Source organism: Oncorhynchus keta, chromosome 19 (genome assembly GCF_023373465.1).
Source record: "Oncorhynchus keta strain PuntledgeMale-10-30-2019 chromosome 19, Oket_V2, whole genome shotgun sequence".
Taxonomy (NCBI): Eukaryota; Metazoa; Chordata; class Actinopteri; order Salmoniformes; family Salmonidae; genus Oncorhynchus; species Oncorhynchus keta.
In genome coordinates, this window is record NC_068439.1 from 45,032,225 (window position 1) to 45,047,592 (window position 15,368).

The following is a 15,368-nucleotide window of genomic DNA, read 5'->3' on the forward strand; positions in this document are numbered from 1 at the left end:
CAGCTCCAACGCAGTTTCACCTCCGACACCGCCAAAACAACCGCTATGCTCTCGTGTCTCCCATTTTTTTTTTATGTTGCGTTACCGCGCTTTGAAATGAACAGCTCTTAGTTGAATAAAATAATATTATGTCGGCTAAAGTGGATCTGATCGAATAGAGCCCTAAATCTGCGAACCGCTGTACACAAAAAAAACCAGAAGTATTGTAAACATGCTCCTCAAAGTTTATTGTTACACAAATATGGACCAGGCAGTGCTGCTGCAAAGTGACAGCGTTTTCAAATCACATTAAAGAAAAAAAACGGCACTTCTGTAAAAACAAACCTCAGTTCCCCACTTCCTTGTCCTACTATACAAAATTAAAGCGTTCAGTGACATCACACAAGACAACCCAATAGCGTTTCATCCGGCATATTCAATGACAAACATTGTTCTCCACATGATAGATGTTTGTCTGGGTTGATATGAAACAGCTAGCTAATCATGGTGTTAAGAGCATCATTTGTTTAGTCTCATCATTTTTCAGATTGTCATAGGGAAATGAGTCAGTCAAAAATAGAGGCAGTTCAGTAGAGACATACTGCTGGTGATTGAATGGACCAAGTCACCCGCTGTCCTTAATGGAAAAAAATCCCAAAGAGTTCAGTCTATAACCAGTCATGCCAGGGAGTTTTTCCAGTGAGGACAGAAATTAGCAGAACAAAGCTCAAAAGGTGATCCTAGAGGGAATGTCCCCTCATCTCATTGCACATTACAGACAAGTTAAAATGTTTTAGCACAACAGTTGTGGGAGTAACGTCCAACTCTGACTCGACCACATATGGACAAGGAAGGACCATTTGTGGTTCTGTTTGGGTCGTAACATTAACACAAGCAAACCACAGTTCAGTGTAGTGTGAATGGGAGGACTGACTCAACACAGGAAACTGAAACACTGCAAGGATTTGGACTCATATACACCTAAGTCTTACACGGTTGTGCAAAACAGTTCATTGTGTGGGAGCCACTATTGCATTAAAGTGTGCAAAATGTATCTAATAGCCTAATGTTTTCCTATATCATTGGAAACTAATTGATGGGAGAGCAGATGCATTATCTGCAAGCTGAACAATGGACATGTGCTGTGACTACAATTTGGTGGGTTTGTTGCATGAATGAGTTACGTAATGAGTGAACATTTTGATGCAGCAAAAACAGTTTTAGGGAGAAAACTAGAAAATAAGTTTATATTTAATTTCTTTAATAAAGTGTCTGACAGTCAAGTATGAAACCTCGACTTCCTACCACAACCACCTCCAAATAATGTACCATAATCAAATGTAATCATCTTATCAAACAATCAACTGTCTCAACCCACCCTCAGAAGAATGCAGTACTTTACTTGTTTTCAGTCAACAGAAATAACAGTGGATGGGTCTGCCATCGTCTTTAAAAATAAAAAGAGCTACTTTTGCACTGGTTAGGCTTCCACAGAGGAAACAAGCTCAGCTATGACCGACTGCATAGACCACAGTCAGTCCAGTTAGGACCAACCGGGCTCCCTACGAATGGAAGCCAAGCGACCCAGAGAAATAAAGAGTCATTCTGCTTGCCAAAGAGCACTTCTTAATGTGATAGAGGAAACAGAAGAGGTATGTACTGGTAAAACTCACAATCCAAAGCTTTGAAGGTGTTAGGATGACCAGGCCAGGGTCAAAGGGTGAATGTGGAAGACAGACAGGTGACATAATCTTTATGACAACCGGAAGTCAATCCCCTAGAAGACCTTGTTTAAAAAAAAAAATGTTTTGCTTGTCTTTTTTCCTTACAGGACAAAGCTTCTACCAGAAACAAAACAGATCGATTTAACAGTCACCACACAAGAGTGCCTTGCCCTTTTTTTTAACGCTTGAAATCCCACCATTTTTTTTTTATAAAACACACAAAAACACAATACTTGTCAGAGAGCCTCTCATACTTGTAGTCAAACTGAATAGGTCTGTTTTTTTTGTTTTTTTAGCTTTTGCAACGCTTTTCTGTTCTCACACACACACTCCTTGTGTGTGTGCTTACACAAACAGTTTAGGATGGTTAGTGTGTGGGTCAATATGACCCCATGCTTACATGAGCAGCAGTATCAGGCAGCACCTCAACACTGATATTACAAATCAGGCACACTACCACCCAGCCCAAATTATGATTTCATAACCTCCAGTTACAGCAATAACATCAACCCCATTTTTTTTATTTTACCTTTATTTAACCAGACAAGTCAGTTAAGAACATATTCTTATTTTCAATGACGGCCTGGGAACAGTGGGTTAATTGCCTGTTCAGGGGCAGAACGACAGATTTGTACCTTGTCAGCTCGGGGGTTTGAACTCGCAACCTTCCGGTTACTAGTCCAAAGCTCTAACCACTAGGCTTACAACCCCCCACAAAAAAGACCTATGATTACATTGAGTGTAGACTGGTGTACTGCTCTTCTTTCTGGAGATTTGCTGTGGGTTTTTCACACTAAGGAGATATCAGTGTCATCATCCACTGATATGTATTGGAATACTGGAAGGTTGGCCACACACTCCTGCCAGAGGAGTGCCTGCCTGCTCTAGGCTGCCCCCTCATGGCAAGTTTTGGCAATGCAGGCAAAGAGGACCAACAAAGCTCATCTTTCCACAAATGGGTTCAGATTATTCTTTTTTGCAGTTATTTCTTTTGCTCTCCCCCACCATTCTCTCTTTTGTTACATCCATCACGGAGCTCCTTTCTGTCCCCCCCCCATTGGTTTTTAAATTTATTTTTAAAAAGGTGTCCAACGAGAGCAACAACAACAGTAAAATACAACGATAAACGCCAAAAGCACTTCATGTCATGTAGCAGGTGATCACTCTCAGAGCGTAGAGCAGTTCTGCCTGCATGCGCGCTTCCATAAGAAGCAGATTTACATGGACCTGGGAAAAGGAAAGGAAGCATTACAACACTGCTCCAGTCACGAAGATCAAGCACTATGTGAAACCTAGAAACTTTAAATGCTACCAAATAGAAACAAACCCACGGACAAATAAGTTATTCCTTCACCTTCTCGGAGTGCTGGAACTGCCTCCAGAAACTCTCATACATTCGTTTGGTGGTTTTCTCCGGGCTGCACACCATGGTCTTAATGTAGACCTTAAAGCTGCGGTCCAACAGCTGGTTAATCTCCCCGTAGTCATAATCATCATACCTGAGACACACAGAGGGAGATCTGTTACAGCTACTGATGAATACAGTTATTTCTTTACTATATTACTGTCCAAAATGAATGCACTTTGTCAATGTATTAAAAACGTGCTAATATTAATGTTTTCATTGAATCTAGCATATGTCCTCTTGGAATAAACTAATTTGTATTCGTATTGTGCCAGTGAGTGGCGTACCTGATGCCGAACATGCAATGGATGTAGTTCCAGATAGCCCTGCGCAGCATGGTGGTGTCCACATCTTTGTGCATGGCCATGGTGTTGTAGGTCAGGTTGTAGGCCATCTGGAACTTCTCATCCAGCAGCTGACCAACATCAGGGTACAGACGGTTCACCAGGGAGTAGCCGTGGTCCTCCCAACTGTAGTCCTGCAGAAGAGAGAGGAGAAAAGAGGAAGGCAAGGTGCTAATCACAATGTCTGGATATCAATTGGTCAATTAGATAGATTACATTTAGAAAATGTTGCACTTGAAGCTATTGAAAAAAAACACTTCACTTTCTCTCCATCCCTCCCTGTTTCTCCATAAGTGAATTTGTATGTGTGAGCATTATATACCTGCACTCTGAAGGTGGGTACATGTTCTCCTCTCCTGGAAAAGTCCTTGTAGCCGTAGCTGGGGTCTTCAAATAGCCTGGATACGTCTCTTGACTGCACACACTCCTCATCCTCTGCAGTGGCCACCAGCATGCTCTCAGTCTTCTCCCTCTCGAAGCGGGTGGCCATCTCCTCCTGACTGGCTTCGTCTTCATCACGACACTCCTGCAGCTGCTTCATTCTCTCCATCAGCACCTCCACCTCACCAGACACCTAGACAGGCACACAAACACGTTCTGGTCAGGGCATGGGTCATACATAGGGTGACCACAACCACAAGAGCCACTCAACTCACAACCACATCTTTGTCAAAGCCAGTAACTAACAAACCCTCAGCTTCACTTTCTCATACACAAATACACCATCCTCACACCTGATGGCTGCTTCTCCTTTCCTCCAAGTCGTTGCCGTGACCATTGCCATTGGCGATGTCGCAGACACAGTACTGGCTGAGGGAGAGAGGTCTGAAGGTGTGCCCACCATCACTGTGGATCTCAGGGGTGATGCCACAGCCAAAGGTAAAGGATGCCAGGGAGTGGTAGTGTGTGAGGAGCACCACAGCATGGATCAGCTCAGCCAGAGACCAGCTGTGTTCTTCAGCCTTCAGCAGGTGCTGGGGAGAATAGAGAGTTGAAGTGTCAGTCAATCAGTGGTTTCCTTTGAATGAAATCTTATTATTTTCCTGTCTCAATTTCTACCCTTCCATTTGTTCTCTTCTCTCTACCCATACCTTCCATTTCATCTCTGCCCATTCCTCCCGCTTTCATAAAACTAACCCTGCCAAGTAACGGCCCCATAACTCTGGTGTGCCGCCACCCATGATCTCAGACTGTTGCATAACCCTAACCTGTCCCTTTGTCCAGTCCTGCGTGTGTGTGTGTGTTTGTCACAGGTCCAGCCACAGTTGCCTACCTCAATGTGTGCCTTGGTAAGAAGCCAGGGCCGGTGGGCCAGGAGCTTGTTGAGCTCCCCAAGGGCCTGCAGCTTCTGTGGGGCTCCGTCCAAGCCATTCAGCCACTTGGGGTCCCCTCCCACCTGGAGGAAGTCGTTGACGTGGAGGTTGACCAGGTAGGAGCACTGGTGTCTGGCCGCAGCCTGGGAGGGAAGGGGGGAAGGAGAGAGTTACGAGACTGTCCAAGTGTCTCTACACTGCAGTGGCTTTACCATGGTAGAGTTTAGAGTAGGGCTTAAGGGGCCTCACCATGATGCCTATGTAGTGGCGGTAGTGCAGGGATAAGGGCCCATCCATCTGCAGCAGGTAGTGCTGTGTTCTCAGGAAACTCTCCAGGTACTGTGGGTGGAAGCCCATCACCAAGGAGGTGTTGTCAAGACGACCCAGTGCAGCAAATGCGTCCTCAAATATCGATTGCGCCCTCGGATCTACTTTACTGACTTGAAGTATCTGGTGCCACAGAGCCAGTGAATACATTTTTTACTCTCAATCACATATTGATATAATATGGCACTGCCATATTGTATTGGTAAGTTAAAAGGTGTAATCATTTTCACAAGTATAGAAAATCCTGTGGTGTAAATTAAGTTGTTCTCCTTACCTCTTTTTCAGGGATAAATCTACTTGGTCCATTTCCCAGTGGTCTTGGGATCCGATCTCCTAAGTCCTGCAAGTTAAGAGTACAGAAACACATTGTTCTGCAAGAACCAAATGCAACATCATGCGAAAACTCTAAATGCTGTTTTTTTGGGGGGGGGCTGTGAGCCCTGACTAATATTGTCGGTCCTTCTGCAAGACATCTCTCGCTCTCTCCACTAGATCACATATTCGCTCTACAGTCAGGTTGGAGAATTGCATGCAGTCTGTGCAAGAGAAATCCAACTCATTTTGTTCACAATTTCCCTGTAGCAGGCTGCCATAACTCCATAGATAGCTCCTGTCCCTGTCCCTCTGCGCAGAGCAATGAAGTGGTAGAATGAATGACCTAGTCTTAGAAGAACTCGGGGCCAACGATTGCTCGATAGCGACAACACGGTCTTGCATTCAAAGACACCAAGCGAAAAATGTTGCTAAGAGCATATACGACATAGAAGAGTTGACAATATGATGACAAAGCAAGAGAATAAATGTAAAGCACTGACGCTAACTCTTCAAACGCGTAAACAAGGTCGGACACAAAAGAAAAGACTGCACTGCAGTTCCTTCGCTCGCAGCCACAAAACAGTGTCTAAAGGGACATGAACTTGTCACAAATGAACACTCTAAAATTCCACAACGACGGTGCACGGAGTTAAAACATGCATTCACTGTCAAAAACATTTGACATTTATTTTCCTTTTCTCTTACCTTTTTGCTTAGCCGTTCACTATGAGCGCATATTTTATATAAGTCTGTTACTGTAAATGAATTATTTTCCATGGTTTCTGTTGCTGCAGTTGCGTGCCTCATAATGTGTCTTCCTGCGATCCTGTGTTTCAGGAATATTTAAATTGAGGTTTCCGTTCTCGCTTTGTTTCATGAGGGTAAAGTGCTCAATTGTCAGTTGTTGCAGCCCTACAGCAGAATACCGTTCAACCTCAGCACATACTCTGTAAATAAACTGAGCCCTAGTTGAGTGAGGTGCGCCTCAGCCAATCGAAAGGCGAAAACAACCTCCATTCATCCAATGAGGTATAAGAGGACGGAGAAATAGGAGTGGACCGTGCGGAAAGAGGGTCAAAACGTGAACGCAGAGCGAGCCAGCCCCCAGGAAAACATAATCAATCAAGTATCTCATTTTGTTCCTTGCTTCTGCCATTGATCATGACAATGGATATCGAATGACACCATCACTCTACAGCGCACAATGTGTGCATTAATCTTAAGAGTCTATCTAAGTAACATAATAAACAAATGACTTTCATAGTTTTTAAGAGGTCCCTTTGACCAGCTGCCTTAATGTCTTTATTACATGATCCATAGGCGAATTATCTAAATACATTTTTAAATTTTTAATTTTACCTTTATTTTACTAGGCAAGTCAGTTAAGAACAAATTCTTATTTTCAATGACAGCCTAGGAACAGTGGGTTAACTGCCTGTTCAGGGGCAGAACGACAGATTTGTACCTTGTCAGCTCAGGGATTCAAACTTGCAACCTTTCGGTTACTAGTCCAACGCTCTAACCACTAGGCTACCCTGCCGCTCCGGGGGGGGCATTCACTTATGTCATTCACTTTGAATTTTTTTTTGCACGTTTTTATTTTTCACTCTTTCCCACCACAATGACCCGCTACACTAATGTGTGCATGCACCAGCTATCTATGTCCTCATCTCAGTCATGTGCATTGAAAACAACTACCGATACAAGATTATTCAGCACGCAGCAGCAAGTTATTTTCTCTGTGAGTCCAATCTGGTCATGTCTCCTTGGCCAGCATCACCACTGTAAACAAGGTGGCCTACCGACAAGGTGGCCTACTGGCGTATATTATTATGGCACAGTAGGATATCTGGTCCTGCAAGACAGGACAGGACACAGCAGGTGTACAAACAACCTGAAATGAATCCCTGCTTATGGTGCATTTCAACTGAAGACTTAACCCAGTGTTTTACCCAAAAGGCTCAGACTTTTTTGTTTCCATCTATGCGGGCTGGTGCCTCGTCTCACTGGGCCATGGCTCCAGCGGACCTGCTCTAATACTTGGTGTCCACCAGATGCATATGCGTTTTGTTTTGCTGGATGTCTAGCCCACATGTTCCGTACTTAACGCAAATGTATTTTGCTTTTCAACTAGCTAAAAGCTAGCTAGTTGGAGTCTGTGTGTGTGTAACTCCATTTGTACCGACACATGGTAAGCAATGCATACAGTACACAGAATGCACCGCAGCTTAGTGAGGCACCCCCAACGTAGCGTTGTGGACTGCTCCATTGGCAATGAATGACTTCAGCTGGAATACAAAGAGTTTTATGCATCAGGCTATTGTGAGGAAGTGTAATCTAAGATAACGAGATCTTAGTCGCGTAATTTTACATCTAACTAAGATGTTTGGTGGAATATTTCTCAAGTGAAAAAATGTGCATGAAAACGAGTTCACTACTGTTGACCAATGACCGATGAAGGTGCATAGACTTCGGCTACCAAAATTGAGCTTGCAAAAAGAAAAACATTTGTGTGCATGAACAGTTGAAAAATACCTTGCCGAACCCCAAAACAAATAAAAACGTCAAAAAACCTAGACATAATATATGCACAAACTTTTCTGAACTGTTTTGGATGGGAAGCATGCGGAGGCCTTTAGACTATCAGTGCTCAGATAAAGCAGCCCAGGCCTAAACCAATCAGACTTCGGTATAGCACCCCAAACAAACCTAACAGGAAGTCTAGATACGACAGGCATCTATCATAGAACCTGTCAATATAGATACAGCCTGGATGATGTCACCAGCCACCTGTGTTGCTGGAAGAACCAAATAAAACCTGACAAACAAGTTTTATTAGGTAACAAGGAGGTGGTGGTGTAAGGGAGCCCAGATTGTTATCGGTTATCACTAGACCGAGCCGATCCAAGCTCCAATTCAAAACTCTGTTTAAGGGCCTGGCTTCCTGGTTGATTTGGCATTGGCTGGCTGCAAGTCAGTCCCCTGGCTGATAGATAGCACACCATTCAGCAGGTTCATTGTGTGATAGTGCCCCCCTCCCTCTCTCCCCCTCCCTGTTATCCCCAAAGAGGGGTGGGAGTCATGGTAAACATGCCCTGGGTCTGGAGTCAGCACTCTGCCATTTCCCAGCCGCAATAGCCGGAGCAGCACAGTGAGCACTGTGTGTATGTGAGCCACATTGCTCAGCAAAGTTGCAGAGCAGAAGAAGCCTGGTCAGCGTTCGGTTTCCGACACCATCTTTTCACATAAAAGCGCTAGGCTAGGTCAGGGACCCGACTGGCCCTCAGCACCCCGGACAGAGGACAGGGCCAAACACTATTGTCACAGGCATACACATCACCACCACCCAGCAGACACTCTTGGGGCTTTGCTGTACACATGCCAGCCAAGCCCAGTGTGGGTGGGGCAGGGGTAAGAGTGGGTTATGATAACATCATGATGATTAATTACACTGCAGTGGGAGGCTAGTGGAGATCCTTCTCAAGACAGTTCTCACAGTGCAGATGGTGAGCATCAGAGGAAGGGATAGAGGGATTGGACAGTAGAGTTGGAGTTAACTCTTCTTTAATTTCGTCAGATCAGACTCAGTTTGGAACTGACCACTTTCATTTAGCCATTATTTTCGAAGGACTTTTGGACTTCTGAACTAACCGGATTGACATGGTATATGAGCCATGCCATTAGTCCTGCGGTATTAGGAATAGAGGCCTTGTTAAATTACTTGGGTCTCCTGAGAACCCTGGTTCTCAGTGGTCCTCTCTTTATTGAGTCTGAATGACCAGTCTAACTGATGATGAACCACCCACACGCAATGATATCCTATTGTTACAACTGACTGGGAATACATTCTACAGACAATACTGAAACAATGGTAGGTATGGACCGGATATCAACAGACTATTTATACAAATGAGATATCTATTTTTGAGAGGAGTATGTTAGTAAATAGTTTACTAACAGATCTCTATCACATCAATGCAACTGGTTTGCGATTAGTATTTTTATGGACAGGATAAAAGTAATGGTTTTTGAGTGGGCCAGATTTTTTTTAATTTTAATTTAAAGCTAAGGAAATGTACTTATTGTTTTACTGCGCAATCATTTCAGCTGCTGTTACCAGTAAAAAGGAGGATAAAAGTCAAAGAGAGAGGAAGCCAAAGTTAATGCTGTGCACATAAAGTATGTTCCCCAGAAGTGGCTGCAGTGTTTTCCACATGCAATTAGAAGAGAAGAGAACAGAGAGCCAAAGAAAACCACAAAACTTTGGGGATGTTCAACAAGCGGTAGAAGTCCTCCTAACCAGTTCAAACCTGACCTATCGCTTTGCAGAGAGAGGAAGCAAAAACCTCCCACCCTCACAATGACATAAGCCTAGCAACAGGCTACCACCAATCACAGGCTAGAACAACAGTTACAGGGTCCAATCTTTTTTTCTCCCTCTCCCTCTCTTGTTTCTCTGGGGGGGAAAAGAGAATTAAAGGTTTTGCTCGAGCATGAAGTTGTGTGCACAAGCATATCTGGTCTATATAATAGAGTTTGACTAACTTTTCACTTTACAAACAAATTGTGCCATCAAGTTTTTAAGAGCTGTTTTGAGTGCAAGTGTGTATGTGTGTTGGTGTGTGTGCGTGGGTGATTAACAAGTAGATTTCTATTCTCACTGTGAACACAAAACCATATGCCGCAGCTTGACCCATAGCAGTTTCACAAAAACAACCTATATCTCTTCCCCTTACTGTATGCAGCATGCATATTCCTTATGTGATTTTGTTTCTCTCAGTCTTTGCATGTTGTTTAGAATTGAGGCTCTCTAGTAGTTGGTAACATCTGTTTAAACTGAATGGAAAGGAGATGAATGAACACAACGTCTAAGTAAAACTGAAATGAATATTTCTTATTTGCTTCAATCACCGAACACAACCGGCGCGTAGAGACAGGCTTCTATTTGAGCCAGGTGTCTATTTCTGTCATGCTGAGTACACAGCTTTAGCTCAAGCTCCTCGCTAACCTTTTTCCTCCCCAACCTTGCAGTGTTGCCATCTTCTGATCCAACTCAGACAAACGTTGAACTTTGACTTTTTTACTCTTGTTCATGTGCAAAGAGTGAAAACTGTAGACTAAGTATGTAGGTATTCTCCCCCTTTTCTTCTGACTCTCCCTCAATCTGTCGCTCTCCCATTCTTCAAACAAGGCTCATGGTTCAAGTCATTCGATCACAAAGCAGTTAGCATAATGGCTATGACTTGGCATTACTTTATGCATTACTTTATGCTTCATTAAAATGGCAAACTTTCACATTGTTCAAAATTGTAATTGCGTTTGTGCAGATGCTTAGCTATATTCAATACCTAAGGATGACGAGCCTTGAGTTATATGTTGCTGTGGATCAGTTGTCCTCTTTGTAGCATAACAACAATCCTTACCAGTGAGAACTGAAATAACCATTACACAGAACAAAAAAAAAAACACAAACATTCAACAATTTCAAAGATTTTACTGAGTTACAGTTCTTACCAGGAAATCAGTGAACTGAAATCAATTCATTAGGCCCTATTCTATGGATTTCACATGACTGGGAATACAGATATTCCTCTGTTGGTCAAAGATAACTTTAATAAAAAGGTAGGGGCGTGGATCAGAAAACCAGTCAGTATGTGGTGTGGCCACCATTTACCTCATGAAGCGCAACACATCTCCTTTGCATAGAGTTGATCAGGCTGTTGATTGTGGCCTCTGGAATGTTGTCAAACTCCTCTTCAATGGCTGTGCAAAGTTGTTGAATATTGGTCGGAACTGGAACACGCTGCCGTACACGTTGATCCAGAGCATCCCAAACATGTTCAATGGGTGACATGTCTGGTGAATATGCAGGTCATGGAAGAACTGGGACATTTTCAGCTTCCAGGAATTGTGTACAGATCCTTGCAATATGGGGCCGTGCATTATCATGCTGAAACATGAGGTGACGGCGGTGGATAAATGGCACGACAATGGGTCTCAGGATCCCGTCACAGTATCGCTGTGCATTCAAATTGCCATCGATAAAATGCAATTGTGTTCGTTGTCCGTAGCTTCTGCCTGTCAATACCATAACCCCACTGCCACCATGGGGCACTCTGTTCCCAACGTTGACATCAGCAAATCGCTCGCCCACACAACGCCATACACAGCTTTTGCCATCTGCTCGGTACAGTTGAAACTGGGATTAATCTGTGAAGAGCACATTTCTCCATCGAAGGTGAGCATTTGCCCACGAGAAGTCAGTTACAATGCTGAACTACAGTCAGGTCAAGATCCTGGTAAGAACGACGAGCACACAGATGAGCTTCCCTGAGACGGTTTCTGACAGTTTGTGCAGAAATTCTTCAGTTGTGCAAACCCACAGTTTCATCAGCTGCCAGGGTGGCTGGTCTTAGACGATACCGCAGGTGAAGAAGCCGGATGTGGAGGTCCTGGGCTGGTGTGGTCTGTGTTTGCGAGGCCAATTGGACATAGCGCCAAATTATTTTTTTAAAGAAACATTTACATTAAATGATCTGGCAACAGCTTTGGTGGGCATTCCTGCAGTCAGCATGCCAATTGCACCCTCACTCAAACTGTGATACATCTGTAGCATTGTGTTGTGTGACAAAACTGCACATTTTAGTGTCCTTTTATTGTCCCCAGCACAAGGTGCACCTGTTTAATGATCATGCTGTTTAATCAGCTTCTTGATATGCCACACCTGTCAGGTGGATGGATTATCTTGTCAAAGGAGAAATGCTCACTAACATTTGGTCACCAAATTTTTGTGAGGAATAAGCTTTTTGTGCATATAGAACATTTCTGGGAGAGTTTATTTTAGCTCATGAAACATGGGACCAACATGTTGCGTTTACATTTTTGATCAGTGTAAATAATGAATGCATTTTTCCAAAAGTCATAAAATCAATAAGCAACAGCTGAGTTAAGCTGGGAACCACTTACATTGTATAGGTCAGAATTTAAATCCCAGTGTTCCCCTATATTAAATTAGCAGCGGTGGCTAGGGCTGTAGCGGTCATGACACATTTCAGCGGAAGGCATTCAGTTGTACAACTGACTAGGTATCCATGTTTCCCCTTTCATGAAATGTTGTCAAGCAAATAACTGCCGTTCTCACGGTAATTGACCATGAATTAACATAAACACAATTAGTATCTCCTGGCTTCCACACATAGCCTACAAGCCACTGATGCAGACCTTTGGAACATCTACATTTTAAAAAGTCTAATACATCCATTCAATATAACCTACACCATCACAATAAGTCCATCATTTATTTTAGACAGGTAAAAACAAAAAAATGATATGTAGAAAATATAGTCTATTTCAGAAGAACAGAATGGCATACTCTGAGTTGTCCTTATGTTAGGCCCTGACATGGCTGGCATTTGGTTGTGGTTTCCACTAGCTCATTTAGCAGACAAGATTTGCTTAGGATTCCATGGAATTATTTAAAAAAAATAGTATAGTAGGAAGAACACAACTGAACAAAGCTGAATAAAATAGAAAGGATATTTTCTCCAAATGATTTCTAAGGAAGTGCTCACAAGCGGCTATTCTGTGTTGAGCTGTTAACAAAGAAACAGGTCCTCCTATATGCTTAATTTAAAGTTATTTATGCAACTTTAGTTGTGATACAAACGTTGGACTGTATGTTTTGATTTTTAATACATTCTAAGGCTGCATGATGCGACTCTAATGACGATTTGAAAAAAGTAGCTTGAAAGGCATGAGCTCTGATTTGTTTCTTGTGCAGGCTCACACACTACATCAGTGACTCATTCACAATTTGATAAGCACTTGATAATATTCTCACCAGGCATAATATTCTCCGCGGCATACCCCCTTGTATGGCCGTAATGGCCCCTAAAAAATCCATGCCTTTTGCGGCCAAAGTGGCCGTTGTGCCCATGGACTGAAAATAATTATAATTCACTTCTCCCAGCTGCCATGCTCCAAAACACCTCTCACTCACATGGCTCTCTCAGATATTTCAATTCTTATTAGCAAATGCCCGTAACGTGATCGGTTCCTTCTCACAGGCATCTTAGCTAAGAAGTAGGCTACAAGTGAAGACAGACATGTCTGGGACCATTATCATGCACCGAAACTGGGGCACATAAATAGCGAATGGAGGATGCTTTTCCCTGGGGTTCATTTTCATGCCAGCCAGGTAGGCTATATTCCTGTTGTAACGCATGTGCTTAATATTAGGAAAGTTGATAAATAGGCCTAGCCTATAGAAAACTGATGGGATCCTCTTTCTAATAGAGGCAATCAAAACTCTGTTTTCTCATTCAATTGCATAGCCTATAGAAATAAAGCCATTTTTAGCAGCTTCTTGATATGCCACACCTGTCAGGTGGATGGACTATCTTGGCAAAGGAGAAATGCTCACTAACAGGGATGTAAACACACCAAAACTCTGTTTTCTCATGCAATTGCATAGCCTATAGAAATGTTGCGCAACATCCGCTCATGGGCTCTCATGAAGTGTTTGATTTGATTTTTGAAAACATTTGCATTATGTCAGAGTGATTAGAGGGACAATAGAGTGCTGAGTACCATGTAATTAGCAAGTCTGGTAGGCTACTAATGGCCATCAGCAGCATCAGAGCTTGAAGAAGCCTAGATACTGTGTACTAAATACTAAATGGTCACATGGATTTTGACTGCGGTCATGACTCGTGACCGCCAGTGTGGAAGTAATATGGTCACCGTAACAGTCCTAGAGGTGGCCCACCTCTGCTAAATCGTTTCCACCACTTCCCAAAATGTATTTTGTTTTTGTTTATTATATTTTTGATATATTTCTGCTGAGACAAGTATTTAAATTGATAGTGCAAGTTCTTGGCAATAAATACCTTTTCTACATACCCATAGTCAGATCAACTCATGGATACCATTTTTATTTCTATGCATGCAGTTTGAAGGAAGTTGCAAACTAGCTTAAGCACAATGACTAGAAGACCAGTCAAAGACATGCAAATTGTCTCCATGAGTTGATCTGACTCTGTGTAGTAGAAAAAGGGCTTAATTGACAAAATCTCACACTATTCCTTTAAAGTTAGTGACATGTTTCATGTATATTTGTAGCAAACAGAGCGAGCAGTGATGCAATTGAGAGCCACGAACGTACAGCAATCCTTTGCTCCTCATCATCTCCCTACAATGCAGTGGCACGCATCAGTTATATTTCAGATGGTGTCACCATCACTTCCCCCCTTTACATTTGCCACTGCTGCTAAAAATAATCCATAAGGAAACACCGAATCCTCGTATGTCACGTTCTGAACTTAGTTCCTTTTTTATGTCTTTGTGTTAGGTTGGTCAGGGCGTGAGTTGGGGTGGGTAGTCTATGTTCTTTTTTCTATGTTGTATTTCTGTGTTTGGCCTGGTATGGTTCTCAATCAGAGGCAGCTGTCGATCGTTGCCTCTGATTGAGAATCATACTTAGGTAGCCTGTTTTCCCCATTTTGGTTGTGGGTGATTGTTTTCTGTGTCTGTGTTTTCCACACAGAACTGTTTCATTTTCAGTTTGTGTAGTGTTCAGTTTTGATTAAAAATATGATGAACACTTACCACAATACCACGCTGCGTATTGGTCCAATCCTTCCTACTCCTCCTCAGAAGAGGAGGACGAAACCGTTACTCCAATTCCTCCCTCTACTCCCACTCCCGTCTCGTCAATCTCCCCGCTCCCTTTCTATCTCTCCTCTCTGTGTGTGTATTCTGGCATGCTGTAAGAGCGCCAGCTTTCCTGAGTGGAGAGGCACGGTTGAGACCAAAGGGCTCTGGCCTGGGACAAACGCGCACAGACACCAGGAGGAAACCGTGTCCCCTGGATTCCATGAAATGGAGTGGAACTCAAGGGAGCAAAGGGCACAAAAAAGTAAAAGGCTGCAGAGAGGGTAGAGAGGAGGGAGGAGTTGGGAGT

At 43.1% G+C, this 15,368-nt stretch overlaps 1 protein-coding gene across 3 annotated transcripts; it reads right to left on the reverse strand.

The window, feature by feature from the left end:
• Window positions 1-201: 201 nt before the first annotated feature.
• Window positions 202-15,096, reverse strand: LOC118398368 (sestrin-1-like). 3 transcript variants are annotated; one of them, XM_052470665.1, is made up of 9 exons: window positions 15,014-15,096; window positions 5,367-5,432; window positions 5,015-5,215; window positions 4,726-4,908; window positions 4,187-4,426; window positions 3,775-4,026; window positions 3,396-3,586; window positions 3,058-3,202; window positions 202-2,930 (listed from the first exon to the last, which is right to left on the reverse strand). In XM_052470665.1, the coding sequence occupies exons 3-9, from the start codon at window positions 5,120-5,122 to the stop codon at window positions 2,844-2,846; spliced, it is 1,206 nt and encodes a 401-aa protein (XP_052326625.1). In that variant the 5' UTR covers window positions 5,123-5,215; window positions 5,367-5,432; window positions 15,014-15,096; the 3' UTR covers window positions 202-2,843. The 3 variants fall into 3 exon arrangements, with proteins under 3 accessions (XP_052326625.1, XP_035649530.1, XP_035649529.1); XM_035793637.2 differs by lacking the exon at window positions 15,014-15,096 and adding an exon at window positions 6,113-6,344 and having other exon boundaries at window positions 5,015-5,104; XM_035793636.2 differs by lacking the exon at window positions 15,014-15,096 and adding an exon at window positions 6,113-6,344.
• Window positions 15,097-15,368: the final 272 nt, after the last annotated feature.

What these genes read in the sequence shown, in the direction of transcription:
- LOC118398368 (XM_035793636.2), bottom strand. Translation starts at nt 6,214, where the DNA reads ATGAGGCACGCAACTGCAGCAACAGAAACCATGGAAAATAATTCATTT. An exon ending in TACCCACCTTCAGAGTGCAG is followed by an intron (nt 3,587 to 3,774) that starts GTATATAATGCT and finishes TCTCTTCTGCAG; the next exon opens with GACTACAGTTGGGAGGACCA. An exon ending in AGTTCCAGCACTCCGAGAAG is followed by an intron (nt 2,931 to 3,057) that starts GTGAAGGAATAA and finishes TCCTTTTCCCAG; the next exon opens with GTCCATGTAAATCTGCTTCT.